This window comes from Aquarana catesbeiana, linkage group LG03 (genome assembly GCF_042186555.1).
Source record: "Aquarana catesbeiana isolate 2022-GZ linkage group LG03, ASM4218655v1, whole genome shotgun sequence".
Classification (NCBI taxonomy): domain Eukaryota; kingdom Metazoa; phylum Chordata; class Amphibia; order Anura; family Ranidae; genus Aquarana; species Aquarana catesbeiana.
The window spans coordinates 77,289,601-77,306,354 of NC_133326.1; the positions used below are offsets into that span (position 1 = coordinate 77,289,601).

At 41.9% G+C, this 16,754-nt stretch overlaps 1 protein-coding gene across 2 annotated transcripts in view; it reads right to left on the reverse strand.

The window, feature by feature from the left end:
- The window catches only part of LOC141131445 (unconventional myosin-Vc-like), a 206,199-nt gene that overhangs the window by 58,279 nt on the left and 131,166 nt on the right, over window positions 1-16,754 (reverse strand). For both annotated transcript variants that reach the window (XM_073618725.1, XM_073618724.1), the window contains exons 26-27: window positions 5,398-5,491; window positions 1,843-1,906 (exon numbers count right to left, since the gene is read on the reverse strand). In XM_073618725.1, the coding sequence (XP_073474826.1) occupies window positions 1,843-1,906; window positions 5,398-5,491 (158 nt within the window). The remainder of the gene's footprint in view (window positions 1-1,842; window positions 1,907-5,397; window positions 5,492-16,754) is intronic.

A 16,754-nucleotide genomic window follows, 5' to 3' on the forward strand; every position in this document is an offset into this window, starting at 1 on the left:
TGCTTTGCAGGATCGGCAGTCATGTAAGCATCAACTGTGGAAGTAAGATGCCGCTGTGGGGTACCCGAAAGACAAGAGACTTGAACGGTGTTGGTACTCTCCTAAATATACAACTAATATGGGGCTGATTCAAGAAATGCCTTTTCTGAAGATAAGACCACATAGGGAATGGTTCAGCTTGGGAATGGTTGGTTAGGTCTAGGCAGTCTTGAAAAAGTCAATTTTTAAAGAAGTGTCTAGTGACCACTGTGGGACACGTCCAGTGGTTTCTAAAAAAAAGGGGACAAATGTAGGTAGTGTTGAAGAGGAGTCAAGGGGCCTGGTTACTATCTAGAGGGAGAACGCTAAGCAGGCCATACAGAAGCTGTAAATGGTGGTTCCGATAAGTGAATGTACAGTCAAGCCTTTGAGGATTGTCTGTGGATTAAGCCATGAGACCGTGTCAGGAGAGTGAACAAGTGCTTCAAAGGTACCCAGTCCTTTAGGGCTGCATGCAGATTCTGGTCCACCACTTGTATAAGTTCACATGCCCAATAATAATGCTTAATATTGGGAAGCCCAATGCCACCCTTGTGCTTGGGCTAAGTCAGATGAGAAAGGGCAACGCAATGAGGGCTGCATTTTTACAAATGAAGAGGTTAAAGAGACTGTGAAAAGATGTATAGAAAGCAAGAACTAGCCATATTGGGGTTGCTTGCATTACATATAAAATGGGTGAACATTCATCATTTCAAGTTTTTTTTATCCTAGCTAAAATCTTTTTAACAAATTTCAGGGGCAGTAAAGCCCCTTCAACACGACACATGCGAAAAGCCACCAAATGTTTTTTGTCAACTTTCTATATAATTTCATTAACCAGACTTTTATTGAACTTCTGGCAAGGATTTGTTAAATATCAGGATAGTTCCTATTTTGAGGCACATTCTGAATTTTTTCTAAAGCTTATTCTAAAACCTACTCTAAAAGATATTCAACAATTTGACAAAATGTATCCTGGTTATATTCACATTGCAAACACTTGCTTAAAGTGGAACTAAACTCACAGCAACAACCTTTTTTTTTAAATGTTATCCCATTATCCTCCCTCTTACACAAATGCTTAAAATTACTATTCTATTTTTTACATATGCACACACACCAGAGTTTTTTTAATGATGGAGGCACAGAAGAGGGGCAGAGGGAGGCCATTCATTCAGCTGTTTAGTTCCGCTTTAAAAAGACAAAATTCCATGAAAACGTCATCCAAGCTGTAAAAGGACTCTGAAGAGTTCTGAAAATTGCTGAAAGTGATTAGAAAAAAACTACACCACTTGCTTCTTGAACGATCTCAAAAATTGGACCTTAAGACCCCTTTCACACTGCGGCCGCAGCCGTGTTATCGCTAAAGCGCAGCTCAGTTTAGCGGCGCTTTAGCGCTGTTTAAGGAGCGCTTTTCGGTCGCAAGCGGGGCGCTTTTAACGCGTAAGAAGGAGTTAAAAATGCCCATGTTGTAAGTGCTGCCCATTCATTTCAATTAAATGGAAGCGCACCACCCCAGTGTGAAAAGAAACACTGAAATTAATGGGAGGAGGTTTTCAGGCGCTATTTAGAGGCTATTTCTAGCGCTAAAACACCTGAAAACCGCCTCAGTGTGAAAGGCGTCTTACAGTAACTAACTGCATGATATGAATAGTTCAGTGGACAATTCCATTACAATTGTATTGCTTTCTTCTAACCACTATGTAACACTAACAAGGACACTAGCATGACACAAGATCCCACACCTTATGGAGTATTGAACGCACCTGGCTGCACTGTTAGTCAAAGTAGAATTATTGATAAAATTGGCACAATTTTTAATACCTGTTTTTAACATCTTCAATTTCAAAACTGTCCAGAAGCTGTTTGGCCATTTCAGACATTTTTTCTGTAACAAGATTACCCCATTAAAATGTATCTCAAAGCAAAATAAAAATAAAAAACACACATTAAATCTCTGCAATACATGCACATTACCACATGCTTTATCCACTTTCAGACTCTGCAAGTAGGAAAATACCTGTTGATCTGCCAGAAATATGTACCCAGCTTTCACTGTATTGTTGTGGGCTAACAAAACATGGCATTTCTGGACTAAAATTGCAAGAAATTGTGTCAGCCCTGCCCAGTTGTCTTTTGGTAAACTACAGCAGTGATTCCCAACCTCAGTCCTAAAGTACCCCCAACAGGCCATGTTTTGGGAATTTCTCTAATGCCCCGTACACACGAGCGGAACTTCCGTCAGAAAAATCTTGGATGGTTTTTCCGATGGAATTCCACTCAAGCTTGGCTTGCATACACACGGTCACACAAAAGTTCTTGGAACTTTCAACCATCAAGAACACGTTACATACAACACTACGATGAGCTGAGAAAATTAAGTTCAATGCTTCCGAGCATGCGCCGAATTGTTTCCGAGCATGCGTGTTTTTTTGCGCGTCTGAATTGCATACAGACTAACGCATTTTCGGATAGGAACTTTTTCCGTCCGAAAAATAGAGAACATACTCTCAATCTTTTGCTGGCTGGAATTCCGCCAGCAAAAGTCCGATGGAGCATACACACGGTCGCATTTTCTGACCAAAAGCTCACATCAGTCTTTTGCTGGCAGCATTTCTGATCGTGTGTACGGGGCATTAGATGAAATACCAATCCATTGACTCAGATTTAAAGCACCTGTGCAAGATAAAGGAAAACCTGCAACATGGCCTGTTGGGGGTACTTGAGGACTGAGGTTGAGAACCACTAAACTACAGGACCCCTCCACCTATCCTCATCTCCAACCAATAGGAAGGTAATTGTTTTGTAGTCCAATGTAAAAACTGAGAAGGCTGATTGGAGTCCATGAGAGAGCACAAGTAGAGGAAACAGAACAGGACAGCTCTGAATTTCTGAAAGGATCAACAGTTTTTTTCCTTATCAAACAGATATATAAAAAAAGGTTTTAATGGTATATTTAACATAACAAAATTGAGCGAAAAGGAGAAGTTCATTGTTAGGGTTTAAATACACTTTAAAGCCAAACTCCAGAAAACCTATAAGTTATTCCTTGCAGTGAGGCTGCACCCGTGCTGCAAGGGTTAATTGCTTGTTTTGTCTACAGGAGCGGAGAAACATTTTACTTATATGATCCTCCACTCCCCTGGCAGATCGGGCTCCCCCCATGTTCTAAAGGTGGACTGTCCCTTGGCGTCATCACATCCAATGAATGACTATAAACCCTGAGTTGGTTTGATGATGTCAGGACCTTAGACTGCTGGAGTGAAGGGGAGAAGACACAGCAGGGACTAATCTAGCAGTGCAGTGAATCAGTAAATACATGTTCTTTAACAACTGCCCTGGACCTATACAAGCAATTAGAACTTGCAGTGCAAGTGCAGCCTAACTGCAAAGGGTAATTTTCATGCTTCCTAGAGCCGGGCTTTTAAGTGTTACTTATGCTAACTATAACTATTTTTAAAAACTTTCCATCCCCCCTCCTCCCTATCCTGCATACCCTGTATAAAAAGACCTGTGCACTTACCCTTTTTCATCCAAGGCAGCAGTTCCATATCCCCTGTGTAAGGCTCGATTGACATCTATGCATGTTGCTTTTGAGAGTTTCTGCAGTGCTTTTTGCGGTGCTTGCCGCGTTTTTGGACACGTGTTTTTACCGTGATTTTGCTGCGATTTTTTGTTTTTACACTGTATATAGCTGGTTGCTAAGGAGGGGGCCGGGAAGACGGCCACCGCGTCCTTAACAACCAATGTGTCATTAGCTGTCAGCGGGCTTCCCCGGTGAATGTAAAAAAAAGAATTGTTGGCTAAAAATAAAAAGTGAAAAAAAACATCATGGGGTCCCCCCCAGGTCCATACCAGTCCCTTGGGTCTAGTATGGATTCAGAGGGGACCCCCCGACGCCATAATTTTAAAAAAATGGCGTGGGATTCCCCCCAAAATCCATACCAGACCCTTATCTGAGCATGCCGCCCGGCAGGTCAGGAAAGGGGAAAGTGAGGGGACGAGCAAACCATACCAGGCCGCATGCCCTCAACATGGGGGGGATGGGTGCTTTGGGGCGGGGCGGGGTTTCCCACCACCCCAAAGCACCTTGTCCCCATGTTGATGGGGGACAAGGGCCTCTTCCCAACAACCCTTACCCGGTGGTTGTCGGGGACTGCGTTCAGGGAGGGGCTTATCGGAATCTGGAAGCCCCCTTTAACAAGGGGGCCCCCAGATCCTGGCCCCCCTATGTGAATGAGTATGGGCTACCCATTGAGCCAAAAAAAGTAGTGTAGTGTGAAAAAATACAGTAAACAGTTTTTGACAAGTCTTTTATTAAAAATATCTTCTTCTTCCCCGCTTCTTCCTCTGGTCTTCCTACATCTTCTCTCGCATCTTCCTCCTCCAGGCTTCTCCTTCTCCCGCTGCTTCTTCTTCCGCTCTTCTTCTTTCTTCTTTGTCCAATGTTCTTCTTGATCTGCCACCAACGACCCTCCTCCGATGCTGCGTCCTGCTGATCTGTCCACGCCGATGTCAAGCATTTCTTAGATAACGATGGGGCCGTGGCCATCATATTACGTTATCCGGAGGCCCCTTGTGACATCACCACCCGGAGCCATTGATGCGGGGCCATTGAAGTCTATTACATGCAAAACGCTGCATTTTGCGGGAAAAAAGTCCCAAACCCATTCCAAAAATGCAGAGGCACAAAAATGCATTGATGTGAACATGTTCCATAGGAACCCATGTTAAAAAGTTTCCCTGCATTTCTACAAAATGCATCAAAAAACGCATTAGTGTGAATAGAGCCTAAGGGAGCACTTGAAAACAGCTGTGAATTCCCAGAGTGGTGAGATTAGCCATAGAATCTCATGGCCCATTCATTGTTGACGCTCCTTCCTCTCCCCTGCAGCAGCCACTCACTCAACAGTGGAATCGGAGCTGCTGGATCATGTGATAGGAGCAGATTAATAAAAGGTAAATACACTGATTTTTTTTATACAGGGTATGCAGAATAGGTAGGAGGAGGGGGAGTGTTCTTAAGAACAGTTATAGTAAGCCTTATTTTCTGACGGCAAATATATAGATTTTCTGTTAAGCTTACCAGTGAGCAAAAAGCAAAGACGCTGCCTGCTTGGAAGGTTTTTAATATGACCCTGGCAGTACTGAATGGATAGGTTGTCCATTCTAACTTCTGCGTAGGATATATTGAGCATGGATATTGAAAATGTATTTGAACAAAAAATAATCCAATATCGAAAAAAGCCTAAATTTAATGTATAAATGCTCTGCCAAATATCCACCTCCCCATCACAAAGTGTTACAGTTCACGGAAGTGATAAAACACTGTACTTTTACTATACTCAACTAGGAAATCTGCAGAATGCTGTATCTTACCCCGCATTTCTTGCTTCTGTAATACGGCCTGGTCGGCAATCTCCTTATTCTGGGTTTCAAGAAGTTCAACCTGTGATTGAAACTCTGGTATTTTCTGTGGAGGACATTGTAGAGTGTACATCATGGTGTATTAGGTTTTCAGAACATGCACTAACTGTAGTCATTTATTTTTTATTACATACGGATTAATCTTCTTAATGAAGCCTTGGAGACTGTGCAGTCATGATGCATGACAAAAAGAGAGCAGATAGAGTCAGGCAAGATACAGAGATCAGAGTGTGCTAAAAAATACCGAAGGGAACATAACAAGTTTTTCATAATGAAAAGTATAGAGTTTTTTTTTTTTTTTTTTTTTTTTAACTAAACATTCCATATAAAGAACAAACATCTACTTATATATATACACGGATAAACAGTCTGTTACGGACAAATTTGGTAACAAAGTTTGTCCACCAGACATGTTCTTATCCAGGGTTTCATGGATAGCACTTTGATATCCTTCTGCTTTCTAACACTGTGATGATTAGTCTAAAAATTTGAGTATAACAATGTTAAAAGACACCATAAAAAATTCAAATCAATATAATAGGCAAAAATACAATATGGGGGAGATTTACTAAAACTGGAAAGTGCAAACTTCTAGGATTTAGGCTCGGTTCACACCACTGCAACCTGAAATTTGCGTGACTTGCGGTGCAACTTTACCAGGCAACTTCCTCATGACTTGAGTACTACTTTGAGAGAAGTATAGAATAGAAGTCCTATAGAAGTCATCTTGAAGTAGTACAGGAACCTTTTCTAAATTCAAAGCGACAGTAGTGCTAATTAAGTCAGCTCTCATTGACTAACAATGAATTTGACATGTCATGCGACTTGGGATCTCACAAGCTGGATCCTAAGTTGTGGCAGTGTGAACCAAGCCTTATTGTCAAAGTTTAATTGAACAAGCTGAGTTTAGAAGCTGATTGGCTATCATGTACAGCGCACGAGATTCTGAGTGCTCCAGTTTTAGTAAATCTCCCCATATATGTCCATATAATAAACTCACTAGAGAGTTGTTCACTTCAAGGTCACCAGAAAGGCATAAGGTAGACTCACAACATTCATAACATTGACTTAAAAAGGCTGACACTGTTCCTTTATAAAATAACATTGAAGTTCACATATGGTGGACCTGCCCAAAGGTGCATCATTTATGGATAGGGTTCAAAACAAAGATTAACTTGGTATTACAGGTCAATATTCACAAAGACCCATGAGAGGCCCTTCTTCACAAACCAGTAAACGACATCCCTCGGTGTAGTCGTTTTCTTATTACACATATTTTTATAGCCACCAAAAACTATCGCCAACGTGTGGAAATCTTTATGACTTCATTTTGAAGAGGTTAAATCTAAGATCCAGGGCACATTAGATAACGAAAAACTGACTGCTATCTTAAAGGATACCCATAACAAATGTATTTCAATCTGGCAACCAGGGCTCCATTATTCCCCTTTCTTTCTCTCACATTTTGAGGAGGATTCACTAAAACCGGAGAACTCAGAATCTGGTGCAGCTGTGCACGGTAGCCAATCATCTTTTACCTTCAACTTGTTCAAATAAGCTTTGACAATAAAACCCGGAAGCTGATTGGTTTCTATGCAGAGCTGCACCAGATTATGCACTCTCCAGTTTTAGTAACTCTCCCCCCTTATGTCTAATGCAACTTTGAATACAAGGGAATACTCCCTCTCCTGCGTTTCAATTCATGTGGCCTCTGTGGGTCCCTTCTCTCCCACTCTTCTTCCTCACTTTCTTTATTCCTTTTTCTGCACTTACTTCCCATTATTCTATTCCTTTAAAGTGTTTGTTACCCTAAAAAAAATGGATTCTGTTTCCTTAACCTCCCTGGCGGTTTTCCTGAGTGTGGCTCGGGGTTAAATTTCAGTACCATTAGCGGTAACCCCGAGCCACACTCGAGATTGCATTGCAGGATCCTGGTACATGTAACTTACCTTGTCCCCAGGATCCTGCGATGTCCCCTCGCTGTGTCCTCCGCCTGATGCCTCCGTGTTCCGGGCTCCGTTCCCTACGAGCGTCGCGACGCATGGGGGTGGAGCCTGGCGGCAAATTAAAAAAAGTACAAAATTCATAAAACATACAGTACACTGTAATCTTACAGATTACATTACTGTATGAAATTATTTCACATCCCATTTGTCCCTAGTGCTTTGTCCAGTGCCCTGCAGGCAGTTTTATAGTATATATACTGTTCTTTCTGCCTGGAAACTTGAGCTTGTCCATGGCAACCAAAAAGTGCCCCTTTACATCAAAAGTGGTTTTAGACCATCTAGAAAACAGCGATAGTAAATTAGAACACTTGCAGAATTAAGTGATCGTGAATCATGGGGAAATTAATTTTATTATTATTATTTTTTATAATTATTTGGAGTTATTTATTATATTATAATTTATGATTTCGTGTTTCAAACTTTATCATGTGAGAGAAAGGTGTAGAAATTGCGCCAACTCCTAAATGTGAAGAAAGCAGCCAACACAGCAATATGACCGTTGCAAATGAAAATTAAAAATAAAAAAGTGTGGCGCTAGTGCAAAATGAGGCTCCTGTTGCTAAACAGGTAGATATAGTTATTTGAGGAGGAATGAAAAACACTTTCAGTGTAAATAGGTGAAGTGAAGAAAAGTTGTTTTGTGAAACATCCAAAGCTATTTATATGTGTAGAGAAATAGGGTACTCAGTGATAACCTATAGGTTGAATAGGAAACAATTCTGCATATGAAACCATATTCCAAAGGAAAAACAAAGCAAGTACATATCAATGCAAGGTATCTCGATGGACTGAGTATGTTGTTTAACAAAACTGAAATACAATAGAAATGGGAGCCAAGGCGAAGGACATCGGAAATCCCTGAGGGAGGGCAAACATAAATGGGAGCACAAAAGTCTCTCAAATGACAAGATGGGGCAGTCCCACTCAGTCCCACAGACCACAGGGTGCAAACCGTCTTCTCAAGAGGTAGGTAAAGGTTGTTGGGAGGGGTCCTGATAACTACGCTGAATCTCAACTCATGTGGATGATTCCAACCAGGAGAAGGGAAAAAGCAAAAGGATGCCCTTACCAGATCAGGTGGACTCACAGGCCGTGGCGGTGAGTCAAACGAGCATGTACCGTCAGACGGTATGGAGTGAAGATTTGTGGGAAGACTTGTGGAACATCTTGTCAGCAGTCCTCAATTGAAGAACCAACTTGGAGTCTGGGGTCCCCAGGGTACGGTTTCGATCGCCGAATGACCGTTTTCTCAGAGGTCCGTCAAATGTGCAAATAAGCAAGAAAAAAAGAAAAAAACTTCCACATAGTGTGAATCCGTGATTTGTAAAAAAGCATAAGAGCACTTTATTTGAGGAGTGTACTCCCAAAAAAAATATTTTTACAAACGGGGGGGCAGTAAAAACTAGGCTCAATATAAAAACCGGCATAGAGAAATATAAAAATAGCGCAGTGGGTAGTGGTGGGGTATAATCATATGAACCCGACGCGTTTCGCCTCCAAAGGCTTCTGCTGGGGTAGAAGCCCAGCAGAAGCCTTTGGAGGCGAAACGCGTCGGGTTCATATGATTATACCCCACCACTACCCACTGCGCTATTTTTATATTTCTCTATGCCGGTTTTTATATTGAGCCTAGTTTTTACTGCCCCCCGTTTGTAAAAATATTTTTTTTGGGAGTACACTCCTCAAATAAAGTGCTCTTATGCTTTTTTACAAATCACGGATTCACACTATGTGGAAGTTTTTTTCTTTTTTTCTTGCTTATTTGCACATTTGACGGACCTCTGAGAAAACGGTCATTCGGCGATCGAAACCGTACCCTGGGGACCCCAGACTCCAAGTTGGTTCTTCAATTGAGGACTGCTGACAAGATGTTCCACAAGTCTTCCCACAAATCTTCACTCCATACCGTCTGACGGTACATGCTCGTTTGACTCACCGCCACGGCCTGTGAGTCCACCTGATCTGGTAAGGGCATCCTTTTGCTTTTTCCCTTCTCCTGGTTGGAATCATCCACATGAGTTGAGATTCAGCGTAGTTATCAGGACCCCTCCCAACAACCTTTACCTACCTCTTGAGAAGACGGTTTGCACCCTGTGGTCTGTGGGACTGAGTGGGACTGCCCCATCTTGTCATTTGAGAGACTTTTGTGCTCCCATTTATGTTTGCCCTCCCTCAGGGATTTCCGATGTCCTCCGCCTTGGCTCCCATTTCTATTGTATTTCAGTTTTGTTAAACAACATACTCAGTCCATCGAGATACCTTGCATTGATATGTACTTGCTTTGTTTTTCCTTTGGAATATGGTTTCATATGCAGAATTGTTTCCTATTCAACCTATAGGTTATCACTAAGTACCCTATTTCTCTACACATATAAATAGCTTTGGATGTTTCACAAAACAACTTTTCTTCACTTCACCTATTTACACTGAAAGTGTTTTTCATTCCTCCTCAAATAACTATATCTACCTGTTTAGCAACAGGAGCCTCATTTTGCACTAGCGCCACACTTCAAACTTTATCATACCCAGGATATCTACTAGACTCTTGTTTGGACAGATTTAAGTGTGTTATTACTAAGAATTACAGGCCTACAATATAAAACGCCACATTTCTAAGCCAAACAATGTACCGCTTTGAGTCTCAAAAATCTGACATAATCATACCGCCTGGGTGGCTACAGAATGAATAACAGCACAGTGATTGTGCTGTGTAATTTGGCTTTTTCTATCACCTAAAATACCTGGCTGATCCTGCCTGGTTCTGCCCTCCCCCCTGTAAACTGACCACGGTTTATCATGGTTGCTGAGCCCTAACACTATGGTCAGTTTACGTGCCTCCGTCATCCGCAGCTCTCCTCTGTCCTCCTCTTCCCCTCGCCTGTCAGCTTGTGACAGTGCCGCTCTGCTCCCCGCCCCTTCCCTTCCTGCTGCTATCATAATTGTTACATATTCATACAATCCCCTTAGTTAAATAACGATATATGCCCCAGTGTATGTGTTTCATAAAAAATATGGCGATTTCTATGGTATTTCACAGCACCTCCCGGCGCTCACGTGACTGCCTGCCTCTCTCCTCCTCTCCTTCCGGCTGACATTAGCGGGAGTTCTTGGCCCCTCCCGCTGTAGCTGTCAAACTGGGAGAGGAGAGAGGCGAGCAGTCATGTGAGCGCCGGGAGGCGCTGTGAAATAAGGTAGAAATTGTCATATTTTACTGGGGCACATAATATTATTAAACACAGGGGATTGTATGTTCCTAAACAAGTGGCTTTACAACCACTTTAACTCTTCTAGGTTTCATATATGTACTTTCCTGTAACAACTCTAATGGCCGTGGGAAAATGCGGCAAAATCACACCGAGATTTTATCATGTTTTGTGGCCAACGGTCAAAACGTTCCTATCCTGAACACGAATATTCTGCATTTAGGAGAGGGAGGTTGAACCTCCCCTAAACGCAGCAGCTCCTAAATGATCCCTAAAACCTATGTGTACATGGACACATAGGAGTTGATTTAGTAAAACTGGAGAGTGCAAAATTTGGTGCACCTCTGCATAGAAACCAATCAGCTTCCAGGTATTTTGTCAGAGCTTAATTGAACAAGATGAAGTTAGAAGCTGATTGGCTACCATGCACAGTTCAGTTGCACCAGATTTTGCACTTTCTAGTTTTAGCAAATCAACCCTATAGGCTTTTATGGAGTTGAGTTTAGGTGCTTCGGCAAAAAAAGCCAAAAGCTCCAAAACTCGAGTTTAGGAGCTGTAGTGTGCATGAAGCCGTATATTCTGTACTCAACGATAATGTTATTGTTGACTGCAAATCAGAGGCCATGTTTGGTAAATTGCTCTTATATTAGCAAAAATCCTTTGTAATAATGCACTGAAATTTCCGCTGTATACATTGAGCCATTCATATACAGTTGTACTCATAAGTTTACATAACCTGGCAGAATTTATGATTTCTTGGCCATTTTTTAGAGAATATGAATGATAACACAAAAACATTTCTTTCACTCATGGTTAGTGTTTGGCTGAAGCCATTTATTAGCAATCAATAGTGTTTACTCCTTTTAAATCATAATGACAACAGAAACTACCCAAATGACCCTGATCAAAAGTTTACATACCCTGGTGATTTTGGCCTGATAACATGCACACAAGTTGACACAAAGGGGTTTGAATGGCTATTAAAGGTAACCATCCTCACCCATGATCTGTTTGCTTGTAATTAGTGTGTGTGTATAAAAGGTCAATGAGTTTCTGGACTCCTGACAGACCCTTGCATCTTTCATCCAGTGCTGCACTGATGTTTCTGGATTCTGAGTCATGGGGAAAGCAAAATAATTGTCAAAAGATCTGCGGGAAAAGGTAGTTGAACTGTATAAAAACAGGAAAGGGATATATAAAGATATCCAATGAATTGAGAATGCCAATCAGCAGTGTTTAAACTCTAATCAAGAAGTGGAAAATTAGGGGTTCTGTTAAAACCAAACCACGGTCAGGTAGACCAACTAAGATTTCAGCCACAACTGCCAGGAAAATTGTTTGGAATGCAATGAAAAACTCACAAATAACTTCAGGTGAAATACAGGTCTCTGAAAACATCTGGTGTGGATATTTCAAGATGCACAATTAGGAGGTACTTGAAGAAAGATGGGCTGCATTATCGAGTCACCATAAGAAAGCCATTACTATGCAAATGCCACAAAGTATCCCACTTACAATACGCCAAACAGCACAGAGACAAGCCTCAAACCTTCTGGCACAAAGTCATTTGGAGTGATGAGACCAAAATTGAGCTTTTTGGCTACAACTAGGGGTGCAACGGATCGTCATCGATCCGTGATCCGATCCGCGGAGGTTGATCCGTACGGGACACCCGCGATCCGCGGAGCATTCTGTGGCCTCGGCCATATTAAAGGCCGCGGCTTCGGCCTAGCTCCGGAGCGGCGGCCATCTTGGTACACCCGGCGGCCGTTTAGCACGTGATCGCTCCATCAAATGACGGAGCGATCACTTGTAACAAACCGGCGTCATGACGCCGACTCCTCTCTCCCCTCTGTGTACTGATCTGTACAGTGGAGGGGGGAGATGGATGGCAGCAGTTCCAATACTCTGCAATGCCCTGCCAGTACCCTGCCAATACTCTGCAATACCCTGCTGCAATGCCCTGACAATACTCTGCCATGCCCTGCCAATAGTCTGCCATACCCTGCCAATAGTCTGCCATACCCTGCCAATAGTCTGCCAATACTCTGCCAATATGCCCGCCAATACCCTGCAATACTCTGCCAATATTCTGCCACACCCTGCCAATAGGGAGATTGTGGATATTACAGTGGGGGAGATTTTTTTTTTGTTGATCCGAAAATGATCCGAACCGTGACTCCTGATCCGAGGAACGATCCGAACCATGAGTTTTTTGATCCGTTGTACCCCTAGCTACAACCATAAACGCTACATTTGGAGAGCAGTCAACAAGGCCTATGATGAAAGGTACACTATTCCTACTGTGAAAGACAGAGGTAGATCGCTGATGTTTTGGGAGCTACAAAGGCACAGGAAATTTGGTCAAAATTCATGGCAGTATGAATGCAGTATGTTATCAAAAAATACTGGGGAGATCTCAAACGTGAAGTTCATGCAAGACAGCCCAAGAATTTACAGGAACTGGAGGCTTTTTTGCCAAGAGGAATGGGCAGCTTTACCATCTGAGAAGATAAAGAGTTCCATCCACAAATACCACAAAAGACTTCAAGCTGTCATTGATGTTAAAGGGGACAAAACGTGGTATTAAGAACTGGGGTATGTAAACTTTTGATTAGGGTCATTTGGGTAGTTTCTGTTGCCATTATGATTTAAAAAGCGTAAACACAGTTGATTGATATTAAATGGCTTCAGCCAAACACTAAACATGAGTGAAAGAAAAGTGTTTGTGTTATCATTCATATTCTCTGAAAAATGGCCAAGAAATCATAAATTCTGCCAGGATATGTAAACTTATGAGCACAACTGTATGTAACAATCTACATTTAACAATAAAATTCTTTACTGTTACCAAAAATAATATTGAAGAAGGTTGATTTAGGGAGGAACTGATTGCCTTTGGGGAATAGAAAGGAACTTATCTACTGTTACATCAACTATGCTTTATAATGCTCTTTTGCCTTTCTTTGGAGTTCAGTTTTTTTAGTTTTTGCGTCTTTTTTTCTTTTTAATTTGACTATTTAACTAAGCTCAGGTTTTTAATTATTATGCAATACCAAAGTAAGTACATATTAAAATCACTAATGCAATTTGTTTCCTGATGAACATGGCATGAAGTAGCTTGTTTCATAATGAGCTTTACTTTGGATAAGGAAATTGGTGGTCAAAACTTCCAAAGTGATTCAAATCAAACTGCCCGCTATATTACATGACTACCATAAATGTAAGAACATGTCAGCTTAAAATATTAATGCAGCAAACGTAGACTATAGGACGGTATCTGCTGGTTTTTCTCACCATAAACAGGTGTGAATAAAATGTGTGCGGTGTATCCCTGATCATCATTTTAGATCATTTTAGGTGATCTTGGGAAGGGGGAAAGAGGGGAAGAAAAGCCTAACTATTGTTAAAAATGTCCCCCCCTCATCTACCTATCCTATCTAATCTATATAAAAAAAAAAAAGATGTATGTACATTTTAAGTTAAATACAGTTTTGTTGAAAGTTTTAAATGATTACAGACAAGAAACCATTGATTTTAACCCCAAAAATACCACCTATCCTCCTCCACCCAACAATTGCCCCAACAATAGGCACACCTATTTTTAATCTGCTCGGGTCACGTGACTGGTTGCTGCAGTGGACAAGAGGGCACACCAACAAGAACTAACAACATCTTGATTGGTCAGCAGGAAATGATGAAACTCTCATGTGTATGCATGGAAGTTCATTCATTCTGGCCCAGGGATACGCATGCCAAGAATGTACACTGAGCTGCACATACGTAGAGCAGTGTACATTCTCAAGAAGATTGCAAGCAGGCAGGTAAGTTTGTTTTGTTGCAGAAGAGACATCATGTTTCTTCTGCAATATTGATTCTCGTCTGCTCACAGGTTTGTTTTTTTTTTTGTTTTTTTTACAGTTTAGTTCTATTTTAAAGAATAAGTTCACCTTTTTCGGACAGAAATTCACTTTTCATAATTTTTTCCAATGCCATTTCTGGCCCAGCCATCCCAATGTGCTTTCCTCTTACTTACCTCATCCACATGATATTTAGAATCTTGTCAGTTTATTAGTATCTTTAAGCCCATGTTCACATTGGGCCGATTTGGCATGCCATTTGAGATGATAAAAAGCCTTCTGTGTGCAGCAGCCCCCCTTAATACTTACCTGACCCCAGTGGCGGCTGGTGTTGTATATTTTGGAGGGGTGTCAAACAAGACACCCATTGCCACCCCTAACCTGATCGCTTGCTTCCTTGCTCGTCTGTCTCCCCAACAGCCCTGCACTTACCTCATCTAGCAGCTTCGGCTCCTTCCTGCATCTCCTCCCCCTCGGTGGCGGCTTCACCTTGGGTCTCCAGCTTCACGGCGGCTTCTCTCGGAGGCCTATGAGATCGCTTCTCCTCTCGGCCATTCGGGTCTTAAGACCTGCTTTCTGATTGCCTGGGAGGAGAATCAGGAGGACAATAGCAAATATTAATTCGCTATTGTCACACAGTGTTCTGCGCCCCGAGCACATCCTTTTTTGAAGCCAATTTGAGCCTCAGGCTCTAATCAGGTGTTCAAAAAAACAAACAAAAAAAAATGTAGATTAGGGGCCGAACGCATGGATTAGGGGGGCAGTGCCCCTGCGCCCCTAATGGACGGGCCGCCACTGTCTGAGCTCCATCCCAATCCAGTGATATTGCACGAGAGACTCAGCTGTCTGGGACTCTCCCTCCTCATTGGCTGAGACAGCAGCGAAGCACCATTGGCTCCCGCTGCAATCAAACTCAGTGAGCCAATGAGGAGAGAGGGGGCCAGGCCACGGCTCCATGTCTGAATGGACACAGGGAGCTGCGGCTTGGGTGCCCCCATAGCAAGCTGCTTGCTGTGGGGCCACTCAAGTGGAGGGAGAGGCCAGGAGCACAGAAGAGGAACCCACGAAGAGGAGGATCTGGGCTCCTCTGTGTAAAATCACTGCACAGAGCCGGTAAGTATAACATGTTTGTTATTTTTAATAAAAAAACAAAAAAAAAAGAGAGAGACACTTTCAAAAAAACACTTTAAACAGGCAAAATAATCTGTATGGAAGTGTAAAACTTCAGCACCTTCAGTTTCCAGCTACTATAGTGATTGTAATTTCTAAATTTGAATGGGTCTCTGTTTTTGCTCAGATAACACAGTCTGTGTATTTTGGGAGTACTAGTAATGGAGTCCTGGGCACATCCCACTGGTTGCTATGGATTACTGCACTTTTGCATAGCCTTTCTGAACATGCACTAATGTAAGCTATATCATCAACCTTCTATTAACCCGAACTATCAATCTGACCTACATACAGTGCACACCTACTGACCAAACATATGTTTATCCACAAATGATGAAAGCTGCGCCTTACATTAAGGAGTAATTATCATTCAAGCATGGAAACAGGTCACCCAAGGGAAGGATGGGTCTTTCACCTAACAAGCTGATTATATAATGCAAATGATCCTGCTGATTAACTGATGTTGCCAGAGGGAATCTTCTGATGCACACTGACAATACCTACAACTCCTGGCAGCAATGTGGGGCAGTTATGTAATATTCCTCACGCTCACTGGTTCGTTCTGGAATAGGCGAGAGTAGGTGTGCAGTTTCTGTCTTTGCTAATAGCAGTGAAAGCACAATTTGTAAGCGGTCATTACATAGCGTGGATTGCTTTAGAAAGTGTTAGAGTTAATCCAGACAAAAGGCATAAACAATAGCACTCTTTTTAAAGGAGGGAATATCCTTCAAATTCACAATACACCTAGGTAAGGGGCCAGTACTGATCAGTGTATGTGATGCATGTAATGAGATTAGATTCACTCCTGTTTCAACATATTATCTATGCTTTTTTACACATTTAGATACCTGCAAGAGAGACAGGATTTCACAAAAAATTCATGGCTGCACTAAGCGCATTATCTAGGCGTTTCAAATATCTTTATTGTTTATAAATGGAAAATAACCATCCCAAAAAAATCTGATGTTTTCCACAATGCTCTAAGGCATTTCTCCTCATCAAGGGCTTAATATTAGTGAACCAGCACAAAAATGTGTCTAAAACAACTCCACAAGGTAGGATCATGGCTG